The following is a 19,456-nucleotide window of genomic DNA, read 5'->3' on the forward strand; positions in this document are numbered from 1 at the left end:
ATTCTGATGCCATCAAGCGGTATCTCTGGTCGTAATCAGTCCTTCACTGACCAATCAGCGTTCATTAGCAGAAAGCTATCGTGTTATGGGCAACAACAACTCAACCTGTAAGAAATCGAAAGGACTTAAGTACTCATTCATTCAACTTCTGACCTATAACCCATGTTGAACTTGCAAAACCTTTAATCAGATCTGAGATTTCTCAACGGCAATCGGGTAAAAGGGACAAATTTAGCCGTCTAGCCCCATAGACTCCCATTCATTTTGCACTCATGGCGATGGTGGAACTGCAACCAAAATTCGGTACAATAGGAGTGGGTAGGCTCTCCGTAGACTGGCTCTGAAATTTATCGTAGATGCCATTCTTCTTATGATGTGTGACAGCAACCCTGCTGCCAGTTAATTACTGTTATTTAATGGCACAATTTTTTTAAAGTGTGGGAAACGTTGACAATCATGTTTAATGCACTTTAACGAATTGAATATATTTTACATATTATTCTTTCTCTTTGTATTTTTTATATATATGTGCTACAATATGCTACCTGTTAATCATATTTAAATCAATGTGATAAACACGTTAGGTCAAAAGTAATCTAAAAGTAAATCAGATTATATGTTTCATGTAATGAATTATGTTACTAACTACAGTTTTTGTCATGTAATTTGGAATCAGTAACGGATTACAATCTGTAAGTAATCTACTCAGCTCTGTGTATATATGCATAGAGGGTATACAGTGTGTGTGCGGATCTTATCTGGTGGCAAGTAGCAGTCTACGGTAGCCATAAATAAAGAATAAAAAAGGTCATTTTGAGTTTATAATTCAAAAATCAGATCTTTTCTTGCAATTCCAGATTTCTCACAATAAGGTCAAAACTGGGAGATATAAACTTACATTTGCAAGAAAACAGAACTGTGAGATAGAAAAGTTAACTATGAAAAAGAATCCTCATTTATTCACATTTGGGACTGGCATAAGGCTCCGGTAGCTTCCGGCTGAGTTAAAAAGAATAGCTGAACATGAGTTCACAAATAAAATATATTGTTACTGCCTTGAGTTATTATTTTGGAATAAATGTAAAAATGCTTAAAAACACTCACTTGATGAGGTTCTTATTGGCATTTTAGGAGACTGATCTTTGTACAGCTGAGAACTGCTGTATTTGTGGCTGCTAATTAGCACCAAAGCCTAAATATTGTTAAGGGCCACAGAATGTAAAAAACAAGTGAGCTCAAATTCTACAAAACACTGCTATCATTCCTCAGTGCTCCCTCATGTCTAAAGCGCTGTTCATATGGCATGTGTTTGTTTACTGCCAAGCTGCCATCAAACAACAAGAACTGATAAAAGCAATACATCAAAATGACTTAATGATTCTAGGTGATGTTCACACACATGCTATATGTTTCAACCTTTGTCGTATTCCATTTTGAAAGCTTGTTAAAATTGTAAAATGGCCTTTTATGTGTAAACCAATTTTGATATTTATCCCTTTGGAGTAAATATGCAATTTTGCAAAACGGATGATGACTACATGGACAAAAATACGTAGAAAAGAAGTGATGCCTAAAATAAACCCATAAATAAATAAACTCACATGACTCTAGTAAGGGCTTCAACACATCATGCAACGCTTTGAGCTCCACTGGATACAGTTCAAAAAGTCTACAGCAAACAGTCACAATGACATCGGACGGGTCTTAAGAGCTTTGCATTACCACACCTTCTCGACTTTATGCTTTATGGAATGAAAACACAAATCATGTGAAAGTGCCTTGAGGCTCCAAATATGGTGAACCAATTCAAATATGAAAACAAGATACCCACAAAGAAGCAAAGTTTTTGACACTTCATGTTGTTGTATTAGACTGTACCAAGGCAAATGTGCACTCCTGAATGGAAATTAGCAGAACATTGAAAAATGATTTCTTTGCTTAGATACTAATTATACAAAAAAATGTTTTAATTTCCTTCAGAGGCATGAAATTCAAACAGAATACTGAACAGTACTGTATATAACCCTCTAGGCACATTTTAGTAAATAAATCAAGATGAACACAAACTTTTATTTTACAGATGGTGCAAAACAAATGACGAATCAACAATAAATGAGATGAAAATGAAGCACAAAACAGAAAAGAAGCCTAGCTTATGTACACAATGTATTCGATACAAATAAAAAACAAACCACTCTCTTCAAATTTCATTTCATCAAAACTATAAGATCATAAGAAATAACGGCAGAGTTGTCCAGCAGCGTACAATCACTCAAGGCCCTGATTGGCTTTTAGTGTTTATAAGTCATGTGATGAAGCGTAGCAGCATGGGCGGAGCTCAGGAGCTGATTGGAGGAATGAGATCAGCTGACTCCAAGGTATCCTTAGAGGGGCTGTGGCAGCTCTCCAGATTGAGCTGCTGTTGAGTCTGAAGCTTCAGAATGAGCTCCTTGATCTCGTCCCGCTTGGTTTTCATCCGTCGCTGGGGAAACCAATCCAATAAATTCATCGGGAGATGAAAGCTTGGAAGAGGATTCTGAAATAATAATAGATAAATATTCAGCATCAGTTACTGCATTAGTTACAAAGTCTAAACACAACAGTTTAGATGATGGTAGTGTCATCTGCAAATATCGGGATCTTTAGAGGTGAAGTCATTTGTGTAGAGAGAGAAGAGCAGTGGAGAGAGCACATATCCCTGAGGGGCGCCAGTGCTGATGATGCAGGTGTCGGATGTGAGTTTGCCCAGCCTCACTAGCTGCCGCCTGTCTGTCTGGAAGCTGGTTTTCCACTGACAGATGGAGGTGGGTACAGAGAGCTGGGTCAGTTTATTCAAAAGGATATCCAGGATGATGGTGTTGAAAGCGGAGCTTAAGTCCACAGATGTGGGAGGATGTAGTGCAGTCTAGGGTTGCACGGTTTACTGGTACTACGGTAGTATCGCGATACTAAGGCTCCAAAATACTGGTTGTGCCACTTTATTTTTTTAAACGGTAGTATCATAATTACAGTTCTACCGTAAATGTGTGTTAAGTTTGTGGGGCAGTTGCTAAAATGTTTGAACACTTGTGCCTGCACATAATTAAAAAAAAATTTTTTTTGTCCTGTTGCCCTCAAGGGTTGCAAAATGCTGTGTAGAATTTGCGCCTTATGCTGGTTTCAAACTGACTGTGCAAACAGATCGGAGGCAGCGCAGAACCAGTGTATATGCAGAGCGGGAACAGCACACGGCCATTGTGCTTCCACACTGGCAGCGTTTGTCACGCACAGCTTAACTGTGGCATGTACAGTCGTGGCCAAAAGTTTTGAGAATTACATAAATATTGGAAATTAGAAAAGTTGCTGCTTAAGTTTTTATAATAGCAATTTGCATATACTCCAGAATATTATGAAGAGTGATCAGATGAATTGCATAATCCTTATTTGCCATGAAAATTAACTTAATCCCAAAAAAACCTTTCCACTGCATTTCATTGCTGTCATTAAAGGACCTGCTGAGATCATTTCAGTAATCGTCTTAACTCAGGTGAGAATGTTGACGAGCACAAGGCTGGAGATCATTATGTCAGGCTGATTGGGTTAGAATGGCAGACTTGAAATGTTAAAAGGAGGGTGATGCTTGAAATCATTGTTCTTCCATTGTTAACCATGGTGACCTGCAAAGAAACGCGTGCAGCAATCATTGCGTTGCATAAAAATGGCTTCACAGGCAAGGATATTGTGGCTACTAAGATTGCACCTAAATCAACAATTTATAGGATCATCAAGAACTTCAAGGAAAGAGGTTAAATTCTTGTAAAGAAGGCTTCAGGGCGTCCAAGAAAGTCCAGCAAGCGCCAGGATCGTCTCCTAAAGATCTAAAAGCAGAAATTTATTCCATCCCTTTTTCACAGCCCAAAGCATTCCGCTCTTTAAACAATTCATGCCCATCAACATCCCACGAGTCTCCATGGGTCATGGCCTTTTCCAGTCCTAAGCAATCCTGAAAAACTATTGTATTCTCCGTTTCTTTGAGAGATGCGATGTCATATAAAAATCCAAATACGCGCCCATTGTCTAAGCAGCGAAAAGCGCTCTTCCATGGAGAGGCGATTGTAGGCCTACTCATGACCAGATAATTTTATTCGTTTCGACATTTTTGAATATACATTAAAGTATTTTGCATGCATATAGACCTACTAATAGGGCGCCGCCGGGCGGGAATTTTTATTCGAAATGTAAATGTTTTTTTTTTATTTATACTAAAAACATTCTGTTGATATAAGTGTGATAATTGTAACCTAATGTGAAACAAACAAATAAATTAATAATTCTCTCTCTCGCCTTCTCTCTCTCTTGCCGCCCTGGCTGAGCTGCCGCCCTAGGTGGCCACCTCAGGGCTCCAAACAAAAAAATCGAGTAAGGAGCCATTGGCTCCTATAAGAAAAAAAACTTAGGTGCCAAATGATTTTTTTTAGGTGCCACAGAATAAACATGTTTTATGCGTTTTCACCTTTTGGCTTTATCAGCATTTTAATCCATCTTGTAGTTGACCTGGGAATAAGCTAAATGTCTTTTCCAACTTGAAACATACGGTCATGCGTTGTTTATTACACAAAATCTGTACCAATATCATGGACCATAAGCATCACTTGGCCCCTGAGTATAGTTTGGCGTCATCCTCAATGCATCCTGTAAATGTTCTCATACTCTCTTAAAAATAAAGGTGCTTCATGATACCATAGAAGAAACTTTTTTCCTGTCTAAATGGTTTCATAAAGAACCTTTAACATTTGAAGACAATAACAGATTATGAAAAGGTCAGAAAGAGATTGTTCTTCAAAGAGCCTTTGACTGAATGGTTCTTTGTGGAACCAAAATTGTTCGGTGAAGAACCTTTTAAGCTCCTTTATTTTTAAGAGTGCATGTCTTTCACACTTTCAGTCTGTTTTTCTTAATTAGTAAAATTAAATTTTATAGGAGGAGTTGAATCATGTAGACAACAGGTTAAGTAAAAATATTAAAATTCAATAGCTCATAAATATAGCAAAATGCTCCTCTTTATAGTTATTTTTCTAGCTGACTGATGAGCTTATGGACACCGAAAGGTTACTGAGGTTAATATTACATTGCAATGTTTACAAGCTTTACACGTTTTCCGCAGTTTGAAAGTGTTGTACCGTAGAATCTCTTATAAAATAGCCTACCTTTTGATGTTAATTCATGTTCACTATGTACTCTAGTAGTAAAGAGCAAGGTATGATAGGTTCACGTGCTGCTTGAACTGAGGCACAACTCGCGATCGCGCCTGCCGCATGTCGCGTCTTTTGTGCGCTCAAGTTCGTTATTTCAGATGTAGGCGCACGGTATGCGTGCGTGCTCATAATGGAAGCGACGCGCTCGTTTTTTCCAGGCGCGCTCGCACCGCATCGAGTTAAAAACATCAACTTTTCAGAATCCCGCAAGCGCACCACAGGTCATGTGACAAGGACCAACCAATCAGCTTCATCCTTTCCAGTACCAACGTTGAAAGCTCAGCCAAGATGAAGGAACAGCTGATCATAGCTGTATATGGATAGACATTTTTAAATAAATTTAGTAACAGAGCTACTGCAAGCGATTTTTAGTGCTGCAAATCCATTTATCCTTTGCTGAAATTTACGCGTCTTCATGGAGAGAACAGGTCATGGTTGCTTACCAACGGCAGACACCTCAGGAGCGCAAGAGCCCGAAGACTTTTGGAAAAAAATCAGAAAGCGGCGCGCCTAGCGTTTTTCACGCGTTTTTAGGCGCGATATGTGAACGGCCCCTTAAAGAGCACCAAAACTGTATTTATTGTTTGAATTTTGTTATGAATTTGGAATAATTTTAAAGCTGATACTTTGTAAATTAAAAAGTAACAAAGCACAAAGCTTTTTGCGATTACTGGACGGCAAGTGCACTTCAAATAATGAAGTTCATGCATTAACAGAACACAGCATGGACTGAGATCTTGTTAAGAAGAAGCCTTATGATTATAAACAAGAACTGTTAACGATATTACCAATATCCACACAGATGACAGCTTTACCTGTTGTAGCTGGTTCAAGTTATGAACAAAATAGACGCTGTTTTTCTGCACTTTCTCTTCAAGTCTCCATCATTTCTCTCTCTCGCGCGTTTATCAGGCGTGTGTCAGCGCTGCTGCGCGGCAGATGAGCACTGTTTAAAACTCTTTTTCCCACTAAAACTTCGATGCACATTCTCTCAATGCGCGAACATAACAAAAGATGTGAATGCAAAACAATCAGGAAAAAAGAGATAGCAGATATTTTTTAAGAGATAGCATGTAAACACATAGGCCTAGTCCCCAGTGGCGACCTCAGCAAAAACTTCACTCGCATTTTAATAATTATGGTCACAAATGCGACCGTTTTAGTCGCAGTTTGGAGCCCTGCACCTAGTTTGCCTATAGGCACGTGCCGGCCCTGCATATAAGCTTTAGTTTTAATCCTTTAAACAAACCTTTAAAATGTGGGCAAAAACTCCAGAGCCTACAGCACTGAATGTCATGTGGTGGTTGGGAAACACAGAACAGCTCACTTATTTGATTTTATGGTGCCGCTTCTGCTCTGCTCTAGCTACACGCTGCCTCTGTGTGCAGTGTGAATGCTCTTAATCCGTTGCAAAAAAATATGTGAAATACATATGTAGTATATAATATGTATATATCTCTCAGTTTGCTTGGTATCAAGATACTACTTGGTACCCAGGTGAATAATAAAATTACACTTCCATGTACTTAAAGTGCTCTATTTTATTAATTTTTATTGAGGCAAACTTTTAGAGGCAAAAGTAATAGTTTATAGACAGATAACAGGCAGAATTGGTCCTCAAACTAAAGTGTGACCAAAATTGCATATGAGATTTAATGTGAAAATATCACATTGCAAAGTCATTCATCTTTACAAAGCTTTCTGTGCAGTGTGAATGAAAGCACAGAATATGAGGAAGCATTAATTATACTTATTTATGTATATTTTTTTAAATCTTTCAGAATGTCAGTGACTTTATTGAGGGGGAACCAATGATGTCCAGTCCTCCATTGGATACACAGTTCCCATGAGTCCTCTCACCTCAAAGAAGCTCTCCACATACTGCAGCACGTAAACTCCACAGTCACTGAAGTTATCCTGCTGGGGCACACGAGGACTCGAACCCTTCATCACATCCTTCCCAAAACTCCTCTGGGAGCCTTTCTTCACCTCCCACTCCACCTCTAGATACCTGCACAGACACCGGGACAAACACTCACTAATACAGATACCAACGTAAGTGAGAACTTACAGCCACTCTCATGATTCTCCATTATACCTACAGAAAAACAACTCTATGCTAAAATATTTGTGATCAGAAATTCACAAGGTTTTACTTTCACTAGTTTGTGTGGAAGTACTAACTTACTCTCGTAACGTTTTTACAACAGTCGACCTGGTTGGTCCACGCAGCGAGTCCATGATCAGAATACAAGGTCTGAGGATTTTGACACAATGACAGTGAGTGAGTGCTGAAAAATTATACATGTCAGAACTTCAGATGAAAGCAGATTTATTTCAAATTCAGGAATTGAAAATTCACAAACTCTTCTGTAGCTTTCGAAGTGCAAATGTTTGTTAAGAAAGCTGACGAATGAAATTATAATGTTAACATTGTTCATTTTTTTGACCTGTTCATCTAAATTGATGTAACTCATTAACTCCGTTCTAAAATATAAAATTGAATCGCCGTATTGGATATAATGTATCAACTATGCAAAGATATGTTCACAGTATGTGAGGAGTGTATCTGCGCTCACTGTTTGCAGATGGTGGGTTTGGACGTCCACTCTGCTTTGACAAAGCTCCCACAGTCATCAACCAAACTGTCATCTTCACTACACTCATCCTGAAAACACAGATAACAACATGTTCATATGATGTGAGACAGACACCGACAAAACTCCCAAACATCATCCAAACACACCCATGGCACGCCACATTACCAGTCAAAATCTAACATACACAACACACACACCATGATAATAAACTGTTGTAGATAATCCATTACGAAAGTAAGGATTTCTTAATAAATTTAATTATGTATTCAAGTATACAAATATCACAAATTGAATTGTATCTAAACTACTTTTAGTTAGTTTTGAATGACCTCAATCTTATATGTAAATGAAAATGAACTCTTGAACAGCTTTATTACAATTCCCCAAATAGTTCCATTGTTGCCTTGTCTCCAGCAGTTTGCAAACCATTTCCATCAATTTTCAGCATCATTACTTCCCTTCATTTGCTTCCTATCATCAATATAACACTAACAAACTAACACTTGTGCTTTGTGGAAACGCAGGTCATTTTCTTTTAGGATTCCTTGATAAATAGAAAATTCAAAAGAACAGCATTTATTTAAAATAGAAATCATCTGTAACATTGTACAGAGAAAACGAATAAATCATTACATCCCTGCAATGTGCACTCATTTTGACGGCAACATTACAAAGTCAATTTGGAAGCCACAGATCAGCCAAACTGAGGAGACTTGCCTGACACGAGCTTTGGTCATCAGAGTGATGGGGGTCTTCTGTTCCATAACACTCGATTATTCTGTGTAAACCATCTGGAAACGAAACCAAGCAGAAATCAAGCAGTGACACAGCGGCAGTCTGTTTCCGGTCACTCGTGTGGCTTGCATGTGCTCACCTGTGTACTGCGGCTGTCTGTTCACATCAGCCGCAGATCTGACAGCGTCCAGCTCTTCTGAACCTCCATCAGCAGCTGGGCTGGAGGAGACAGCAGTGCTATGGGCTTGAGTCTGAGGCTGGTACAGCGGGTTTGGCTCAACATGAGCCTTCTCCAGACCCGGAAAACAGATTATAGCGAGGTACCAGTGTGCACTAGACAGACAGGTCATCAGATTAGGCATCTGATTTAAAATGAACCACTAAGCATCTGAAGGAGGGCAATTTAACCAAAATAAATCAATAAAAAAAGCAACTAGACAAACAGAGCCTTACGACTCATTGATGGGCACAAAGATGAAGTCTTTCTGGAAGAGATCCACGTGACGTGTCCATGTCTTCACTCTGTTGTGTTTCCTCTTCTGTATGCTGCAGCACATCAGAACGTCACATATGAGACTACGAAACAACAGCACAGTAACTAAGCTCCAAGAAAATGCGAATGTTTGAGCTCACGGTAAGTTGGACGTGTCGACTGCGTTTCTCCGCTCTCTCTGATTGAGTCTCTTATAGAAGAATGAGCTAAACACATGACTGCGGACAGCATCCTCCTTCTTCAACTTCTCCAAAAACAGATATCTAGAAACACACGATGATTAGAAAATGAAAAAATGTAGACGCAAAAAAAAAACAAAAAAAAAAAAACAGGTCTACATATATTTATTTTTTAAAAAGCACTGTATTGGGTCACAACAGATATTATTGATTGAATGAAAGATAATGACTTTAAGTAGAAGTCGATGATGACGTCGTTGAGGAACTCTCCGTCGTTCAGACAGTGAAGGTCCTCATTGGTCACCGAGATTCCTCCTTTAGCAGGCGGCGGGGGGTAAACTAACAACCTACACAAAAACACAAGAACAGCCGTAAGAACTTCAATGCGTCTTCGTCGTCTTGTAAATGTAAGGAATATTTCTTCTACTGTCTGTCGGTTCGTAGGCTCAGATTTGCACCTGCCTGCCAAAATAGGGCAGTTTTTCACCCATGCTGCTACCTTGTATTGTTATAAATAAGGCTGTAACTACACCACAATTTTAGATAATAGTGAAATTACAAAAATCTATTTCAATACCAATGAAAGAATTTCTAGCTTTACTAACTAATGTGTTTTACAGAAACGAGCTCATTTTCACATCTTGTCATTTGAATGGTTTCGTGCATAGGTCTTCAACCCTGCTCCTGGGGACCCACTGTCCTGCTTCAGTACACCTGGCCTGTGACTTCACAAGTGATCCTGAGACATTAATTATCTGCTCCAGGTGTGTCTGATTAGGGTTGGAGCTGAACTCTTCAGGACAGTGGGTCCCTGGGAGCAGGGTTGAGGTCCTATGGTTTAAAATCAATTTTATCGATTAACTCGAATGTGTAGTTGTTTTAATGAAAATCTTTTTTTTTTTTCCAGGGCTCCCGTAGTTCTGATTGGGCTCACCCTCCCACCGTGCGTTTGCCACAGAGACATGCTGCCGATTGAGAGATGTTTCACCCTATGAAATGAAGACCGCGGCAGCACAAGCACACCCGCCAAAAAAGCAACCTACAGCAGTGTTACTCGTTGCACGACGTGCCAAGCTTTACTTTTGTGGCTCCCAAGGCAGTAAATAATACGATGATATGACCATGCAGTCAATACAGATATTTCATAAAAACATTAAAAACAAGCAAGTCTGTAACATAACCCATTAAGAAACGCATGCCAGGTCTACACCAGACAAAAGTGGCGTGATCCGACAAAAGCATAGGTGTGATCGACAAGGAAAAAAAAAGAAGCAAACTATACAGTGCACTTATTTCTATGGTGTCCTTTACATCTATTAAAAATAACATCTCTACTTGCCTTTATATTTTTGAAAGGTATCTTTTCTTGTGTTTTTGTTTAGCCATTTTGTCAGTGCTTTATTATAGACTTCTATGAATGCTAAGTCACAACAGAAGACGATGATTTAGGTTGAACGTTCAGAATACGATTCCATAGGTTATATTTCAGCACGAATTTCGCGAATGGACAGCGACTCTTAAGTAGCACGTAGAACGCGTTCATGTCAAGTAACGTTTTTGGGAAAAGCGCGTGGAATTGCGGCGAGCGTTTATAACCTTGCACGTTGAGAGCGCTCTTCAGAGCTAAGATACATTGTTATTGGGAAACTCGACCCAGATCAGATTTAAGCATTCATTAAAGTGAATCGGTTCAAAGGAGTCATTAGTTCGCAAATCGGACGAGTCATTAGTGGACAGATATGCTCATATGCTCCGCGCATATAACATTATATTATACCAAATATATTTTTAGGTCGCACAGATTAAATTTCAGGAGCATATGCGACAAAAATGTTGGCAATTTCGAGCCTTGTAGAAGCTGCTAAACTTTCTAGCTAGAAGTAAGCAATAACCAACATGCCGTTACTTTGCTAAGTTAGCCCAGAATCGTTTAACATTAATGTTATGGAAGCATGACAAAAGCGATCAATTGATTGGTTACATTTTACTAGACCTGCATATAAAAATGAAAGACAATATATTGGATTTGCTTACATGAATCACCCGTGTTCACGGTCTTCGTCAGTCAATTGAAGCTGTTCACGTGAGTAGATGGTTGGGTGAGCGCGCATTCATAATGGTGCGCGTACACTTTGAACTTCAATCGTGACAAATTATTGGACTACTTGCGGAGTGTGACATGACGACATGATTCAAAGGCAATTGACGTTACAAAAATACAAAAAACGTTGACAGCGGTGAGCGATCATTATGTTTACCAATACCCAACCCATCGCAACCGCCTACACCCCTAAAACCCCCCTCTCCCCACCCGCACTTTTTTTTTTTTTTTGCATGATTTACGAGAGCATCATTTTCAGGTCGGAAAAGCCGGATTTCCGGATTTTTCCGGAAGAATCACACCCCTGAAAAGACAACAGAACCCAGTGATGGATACACTGTACACGATCCCCATCAGTGAACTGATGCTCGTTCGACGAAATGTACTAACACTACGTTCAGATGATCTGCAACTGTAGTGTGATGTCATCAAGTTTAGACACTTTTAGCGCAGCGGGGCACGACACAGTTAAGACAGTATCTGCTCCATTTACAAATAATTGACATGCATACAGGCATTACAAGATGGAAATATAGACTAGGAAATATATTTACACTTGTCAGGAGTTGCCAATTTTAATCTTACCAGCTCTTAATGCGGTGTGTGCACTTTGGATGGTAAGATGCATGATGGGCTAGTATACATATATATAAAATACTTAATTCTCTCCAGAATTAAATGTAATCCTGTTGTTTTTTTTTTTTTTTATCATTTCGTCTCAGTTACAAATTTCACTGGTAAATGACAAAGAATGATAGCTCTTCTTGTATTGCATTGCACTGTATATCAGGGATGACAGATTGATAAAAAAGACATGCTATTGGTGGCTAGACATAACTTTTGAGAGAGGGAGGGTTGAGCCCCTTCAGAACTACGGGAGTCCTGAGTGGACGGTCGGAGGATGTTAAAAAGAAAACCGATTTTGTAAAAATATCTCAGCAGATGCAGATTCTATGTGAGAGATGAGCATCTTCCAGAAAGACACAAACTTTTGTTCTTAATTTATTTGCTGCATTGTACCATTTTCAGTTTTGCATTGTTTTGGCAGCAACACTTTTGGCAGCAAAACGGTTATTTTGGCAATACAAATGTAAAAATATATTGCAGTAATAAGAAACTTCATGTAGAGACTTCATGTAGGCCTAATCATTTTTAGTTTCATTATTGGGCAATTCCAGTGTTATGGTCTGACTTTAGCAGTCAAAACCTGAAATATAAATTCTCAGAGAATGTATAATTTAACAATATATTGAACCATCTCTTTATATTTTTCTAAACCCCTGAAAACAGAGTCCAGAAAAATATCCGTCAATGAACGTGTTTTATAGGCCTATTTTAGATTTGGGAAATCTCACGGACGCGACAAAAAAACACCTGAGGTTTTAGGAGACATTTTTTGGGAGGATTCTGTAGACTTTCTGTGATTTACAATGAACAAACCAGAAGCAACAATAACTGCAGAATGGAAAAACACAAAATATCAATTTTATTTAAAGTTCTGTTTTTGTGTTTCAGAGGAAAATTGTTATGGATGTGACATTTCTCCGTTACTGACGTGACCGTTCTGAAAGCAGAATTTATGTCAATGCGTACAAAATGCTTTAAAAACTTTTAGTTCGTTTATATCTTTATTCAACTAATCACACTTTTATATTATATTAAGTCTACTAATCCAAAATGAGCCTTAATATATTCCGTGCGCAAGCACACGCATTAAGTTTGCCACAAGCACAGGCAGAAGTATAGCCTAATAATTATGTAAAGGAGACATTTTAATTATTTATTAATATACTAATGTTTTCTTGTCGGCTGCAAAATGAAATCACGATGCTGGCTCTCGTCTCCACAGTAGACTGGATTCGCCTTCAGAGAGAAATGTAACCTTCACAGATTACTCAAGGTGCAACTAACCATTATTTTGATAATCGATTAGTTGGCCGATTTGTTTTTCGAATTAATCGATTAATCTGATTTAAAAAAAAATCGGCATTGTGTACTTAACCAATTGTGTGTCTAAAAAACAAAAAAAAAGCACAACTATTTTTTCTGCTTTTCTTTCATAGATAACAGCAATGATTATATTGTAGCATTAGAAATGGGCCACTTCTGTATCTAAAAAGCTTATGTATATTGGAGGACTAACCAATACAGAAAGCTAAAAAATGATTTTGGTAATTACCAATACTGTTAGTTAAGAGCAGCAGTGGCACAACCTTAGAACATTGGTTAAAAACCTTACATAAATGTGTTTTAATAAATTTGTTAATCACTGTAGGCAATAACAAAGTGTTTTTTGGACAACAAAATGGATTGAAAATACAGAAAACGTAAATACATTTTTGAGGTCTAATTATTTTAAAAATCATTAGAAGAAATGCATACTTCTGAAGGCAATATTTTTTCTCTTTCTTTTTTTTTTTAGCCCTATACCCAACAACATTGCCAAATGTATGTTTCTGGTTAGAGTCTTACTTTATGACAGGACCAGTGAAGGTTGGCTGCAGCTCTGCCATCTCGTCGTCCTCTTCACAGTACTCCTGGAGCCGAGCAGACATGCGTGTTTGCACACTCGTCACAGGGGATGCTGGGACTGTATTTGCTGTTGCCACTGTAACTGTCACAACCGAAAGTGATGCTGAGGCGGATACGGTTGAAGATGAAGGTGTTGTTGATACTACAGCTTTCACCTCTTTAACCTGAGAGGAAGAACAAATACTGGCACCTTTAATACACAGATGAACATATCAAGTCCTAATTATCATGTTTGAGCACAACATAAATCACCTTTTCTTTTCCTTTGGAGGAATTATTGTACTCAACCAGTCGACCGTTGGCTTCATCAAAATTGATCTTCTTAGGGAAATCTGGTAGATTGTTGTTTCTGCCGATTTCAGCAAGGATATCCTCCAGAATCATCTGTTCTTGCAAAGTGGGGCCGCTCTCAAAAATCAATACAATATACTTCTCATCATCTGGAGAGCATAGACAGAAGGAGGAGAGGAGTAAGAGGTCAGATCTAGTCCAAATATGAGCAGTAACATCAACAACAAACACGAAACCAAGAGCATAAAGTGGCCCTGAAACAAAATCACTACCAGTTTTGAAAAGAGAGTTTTGGACAGTGCAATAAGTAAATAATTTAGATCTAAAAATCTGTTATGCTTCATTAAGTGACACTAAGGAAGTATCATCAGTTTTAAGAGTTTGTATTATTGCATGGAAAAAATGCTGCACGTTTCTTTGTGAAACTAAAATATAACACTATATTATTATTATACCAATATAGCACTTGCATATTATAGCTATTTTGTTAGTTTTGAGTGCTTCTATTGTTTTCATTTGTACGCTTTGGATAGGTGTCTCCTAAATGACAACATTTTTATATAAATGTAAATAACAAAAATAAATTGAAATTTTAAAACAAGCCCCAAATAAAATAAATAACACAAATCAAATAAATCTCTTCATACAAATATAAGGCTTTGTCTTTTGTCTGAAAATTAGAGGCAACCACTGACCATTTAATCATGATCCAAAGATGCTGCATACATGCAACATGAGCAGTTTTTTAATCTAAATTAGATTCAATTTAAGGGAAAAACTGAATGATTTGACTTCAGTTTAGTGAAACTGATTTGTGAAGATCTTTTATAATTGCCTGGCAAAATGCTGCACATTTCTTTGTGAAATTCACATATAATACTATATAATACCATATAACACTATATAAACACTATATAAGACAAAGCCTTATTTTAGTAAGGCTTAAATAAGCATCAATTCAATTAAAGCAGTGCATTAACGGTGATTAAACGGAACTGTTTTAATGCATTGGCCTTGTCTCACACACACATACGGCACACTGTGTATCTGTTATTCACATTTTTGGGGTTGTGTTGGCACAGTGGTTAACTAGAAAAATTAAAAATGGCACGTCATGCCGAAAAGGTTGCTGACCCCTGCTTTACTGTTAGTGTTATCTGTATGCACCAAGGGTCTGAGAGTAACACAATTTAAATTCTCTGTATTTATGTGCTGTACATGTGGCAGAATTGACAATAAAGCTTAACTTGACTTTTTTCTATATTTTCATAAATATGGTTATCGCAAATATTCTTGAAATATTGTGATATCATTTTTAGGTTATTTCACCCACCCCTACTGCTAGATTACACTAGTAGTGCAGAAACTGCATACTTGTTTTTAAAGAGATGTTGTAAGGAGCGTAATGGGATTTCTAATACTCACTGTTGCCGCTGCAGTCGTACCATATTCCTTCTTCGTCCGGAGACATCTGCAGCTGAGTCTGTAATCGCTGGCACTCTTCATCAGTGGTCTGCAGAAAAAGGACCGGCAGCTTCTTGACGGTACACCACTCACATCTGGTCAGCTCTGACGACTGCAAATAAACGCTCTCCAACACATTCACATCAGGGCCTTCAATCACAACAAAGAAATTACAGATCTTACAAGTCTTATTTTCCCGGAAAGTCATAATGGTGCCTGAATGAACAATATATAATACATTGCTTTCTACAGCATCTTACCTTCTGTCTCCAGCAATATGTTCTCCACTGAAAACTAAGAAAAAAAAATACCACAATCAAAAACGAGCACAAAAATTCTCACAAACAAAACATACTCTAGATTTAATATACATTTATGGTAGAGGTCAACTGACATACTGGTTTTACGGATTAATCTCAAACAAAAGCAACTACCGGATATCAGAGGGGAGACAATAAAATCCACAGCAATAGTTTGCAAAGGTTTTTCTTAGGGGTGCAAGATAAATATCGGCCGATAATTAATGCATAGATAAGGAATGTGGATTTGCACAGCTTGTCAGTTAACGGCTCTGTGTATTAACAGCTGCTTCATCACGCACCTGATGGAATTTACCGCTGATTAGATAACCGGCTTTACTGACCAGATGTGCATTAATTATCGGCCGATATTTATCATACACACCTAGTTTTTCTTTGTAATAATCCTCTGTTTCTCTGTGGCCAGCACTGGCTTATACAGACCCAAGTATTTAAGGGTGCTTTCACACTTGATTCAATTGCTTGGTTTGAACCATACTACAATTGCTTTCTTTACCCCTATACTATATTTTTTGGGTCTGTTTGTATTTGTTTGGTACGTTCCTGCTAGGGCTGTCCGATATGGGAAAAATATCTAATTGCAATTTTTTTTGACACATTGCGATTGAGATTTGATTCACAATTTTAAACTTGCAGTCAAGCTTCGGCTCAATATTGTCAATAATGCGCAGTATTGCCCCGTTTCCACCGCAGGAACTTTACCCAGGAACTAGGGACTTTGGCCTGGTACTCTGTGTTTTTCCACCGCAGGAACCAGGAATTAAATAAAGTTCCGGGTAAAAAAAATGCCCCTCAGAAAGTCCCTGCTGGCGAGGTGGTACTTTTTCAAAGTTCTGGAACTTTCGGGGGCGGGGCTTGGGCGCTAAACATCCTGATTGGTTGAGTTCACGCAGCATTGGTTGAGTTCAACCACCATTTATTCGGATCAACATTTTCAAAATATTACTGTTATTGTGTCATGAAATGTAATTTTAAAAGTATTTCAGGCAAAATGTAGTTGTTTTAAAACTCAAATCTGTGGTTTATTTATAAGGACAGCGCCTATTTAAAAATGTGTTTTGCCGATCTCAGAGACGGTGAGCTCCATGCGATCAGTGGGAGCTCCGTCATCATGTATCCGCCGAGAAGCAGCCTCACCTCGGCTAGACCTTCTGATATGTGCCGCTGGCTCTGATGTCTCTTTAGTGGTTAAAATAAAATATAATTCGTTTTGGGTAAATCTAACAGGTTATCTTTGGTCTGTATTCAATTTATCTATATGCTAAAATGAAAATAAAAAAGTCGAATCTATATAACATTTCGTTTCATTGTAATGGCTGTATATAACGTACACGTATCCCTGAACTAAGTACATTTCTGCAGCTGTTATTATGTTTAAATGAAAACGAAAGGAGGCAGTGGTATTCGATATCCTATTTCGTTTTATTGTAAATATACTGAGAGGAAAATTGCAGTAGCCATGGTCAGCTGAGTTCAAGAAGCATTTATTCGGATCATTTTCAAAATATTAGTGTTATTGTGTCATGAAATGTAATTTTAAAAGTATTTCAGGCGAGAATGTAGTTGTTTAAAACTCAAATCTGTGGTTTATTTATAAAGACAGTGCCTATTTAAAAATGTGTTTCGCCGATCTCAGAGACGGTGAGCTCCACGCGATCAGCGGGAGCTCCGTCATCATGTATCCGCCGAGAAGCAGCCTCACCTCGGCTAGACCTTCTGATGTGTGCCGCTGGATCGGATGTCTCTTTAGTGGTTAAACATAAAATATAATTCAGCTGCGGGGTAAATCTAACAGGTTTTCTTTGGTCTGTATTCAATTTATCTATATGTTAAAATGAAAATAAAGGCAAATTTATATAATATTTCGTTTCATTGTAATGGCTGTATATATATGTATACACATATCCCTGAACTAAGTACATTTCTGCAGCTGTTCTTGTGTTAAAATGAAAACGAAAGGAGGCAGTGGTATTTGATATCCTATTTCTTTTTATTGTAAATATACATAGAGGAAAAATGCAGTACTAGCCATTGTCAGCTGACTGAAGTTATCAAGTACACTGCTGTTTACAGATTTACCGAACTTGCTCGTCGCGGACATCACAATCCCGAGACGAATGCACAAAGTCTGAACTACCGAGGATGCACATCCAAAATCAGCGTACTTTGTATGGAGAAACGCGCGCAGAGCTACATCACCAGTCTATTTGCCTAATCTTCCCGGTACTTTACACCGCGGTGGAAACGCAGAAAGCAACAGGTCTGGGGGGAAAAAAAGTTCCTGGTACAAATGTTCCGGGTAATTTCGGTGGAAACGCGGCATATGAGTATAATTACCCTGCTGAAAAAAAAACGTTTCAGTTGCAGTTTCCATTAAACTATTACAAAAATTATTTTTGTTTTTGGCATTATTCCAATAGGAATTACTGTTGTTCTATTGATTGCCATCTGCCAGATTACATTAGAATCTATCAAATAGACACCATTATTGTTTACATTAAAACCAATACAATTCCCATTATAAATGAAATCCATTCAATTTTCAATTGTATTTTGGAAGGGTTTTTTGTTTTTTCTCAGCAGACAAGACTATAATGGTATAAGTACTTTTACAGAATTATCTTAATGAATTTGACTGGAAATATGTATTTTTTATATTAAAAAAATATATATTTATTTAGTCAGTTATTAAAGTAACTCATGGTACATTGTATCTGGGATTTTAAGAACAAGTGGAAAATGTGCTAAATATTTCATTTCATGCATTTTAAATGCGGAGCCAGGCGCGAGTCGACGCAGGTTGCCCGCGTGCGTCAAGCCTCATCCATACTGACAGATGCGCTGTCAGGCCGTGCGAGAATATAACTGAGCGTTACGAAACAGGCTGCATGAGTGCAGCGAGTGTGAACGGCTCGTCTGTGATGAAGGATTCGCGCCGCGTGGGGAAGAGAGGAGCGAGTGTGAGAAGCATTCAGAGATGCAACCAGGCTGTGTGTGCACTCTTCTGAATTGGGAATAGCGAACATGCAATAAGAGATGCTCTTGATATGCATTGTGATGCAGCTCTTGCAAATTATCTTTTGTGTTTGTTGCCTGTCTTTTCGAAGCTTAAGTTACATAACGTTTTTCTTTAGTTTTAATTTGCCTAACTATTGACCTGACCCTTTAGACGCCATAATCCTACTTCGTTTTTTTTTTATTTAATTTTTTTTTTAAATTGTGGGCGTTTATGCAGTTGGCTAGAACAGAGCTGATTGGGGAGAACGGAGGTGCGCTCACTCTATTGCTTAGTAAGACTGTCACTCAAGGCTGGCAGTCATGCATATGCCCTGAAACGGAGTAATATCGCGTCACATCGCAGGCTTTTGCGATAAGCAAATCTCAACGTCTCAAATCGCGATTTTGATTCATTTTCGATTAATTGCACAGCCCTAGTTCCTGCCATCAAAGCTGCAGCTGTTTATCTCTGGTGCTAGTTAATGATGATGCAGAAAAAAGCAGCTAAAT

General features: G+C 38.2%; 1 protein-coding gene across 2 annotated transcripts in view; it reads right to left on the reverse strand.

The window, feature by feature from the left end:
- Window positions 1-2,050: 2,050 nt before the first annotated feature.
- The window catches only part of LOC132092761 (sentrin-specific protease 6-like), a 33,452-nt gene continuing 16,046 nt past the window's right edge, over window positions 2,051-19,456 (reverse strand). For both annotated transcript variants that reach the window (XM_059499145.1, XM_059499146.1), the window contains 13 exons: window positions 15,890-15,923; window positions 15,591-15,779; window positions 14,127-14,314; window positions 13,815-14,038; window positions 9,472-9,588; window positions 9,203-9,325; window positions 9,023-9,115; window positions 8,709-8,902; window positions 8,552-8,625; window positions 7,814-7,902; window positions 7,423-7,491; window positions 7,095-7,245; window positions 2,051-2,536 (listed from right to left, as the gene is read on the reverse strand). In XM_059499145.1, the coding sequence (XP_059355128.1) occupies window positions 2,339-2,536; window positions 7,095-7,245; window positions 7,423-7,491; window positions 7,814-7,902; window positions 8,552-8,625; window positions 8,709-8,902; window positions 9,023-9,115; window positions 9,203-9,325; window positions 9,472-9,588; window positions 13,815-14,038; window positions 14,127-14,314; window positions 15,591-15,779; window positions 15,890-15,923 (1,743 nt within the window). In that variant the 3' untranslated portion in view covers window positions 2,051-2,338. The remainder of the gene's footprint in view (window positions 2,537-7,094; window positions 7,246-7,422; window positions 7,492-7,813; window positions 7,903-8,551; window positions 8,626-8,708; window positions 8,903-9,022; window positions 9,116-9,202; window positions 9,326-9,471; window positions 9,589-13,814; window positions 14,039-14,126; window positions 14,315-15,590; window positions 15,780-15,889; window positions 15,924-19,456) is intronic.

This window comes from Carassius carassius, chromosome 18 (genome assembly GCF_963082965.1).
Source record: "Carassius carassius chromosome 18, fCarCar2.1, whole genome shotgun sequence".
NCBI classification, from domain to species: domain Eukaryota; kingdom Metazoa; phylum Chordata; class Actinopteri; order Cypriniformes; family Cyprinidae; genus Carassius; species Carassius carassius.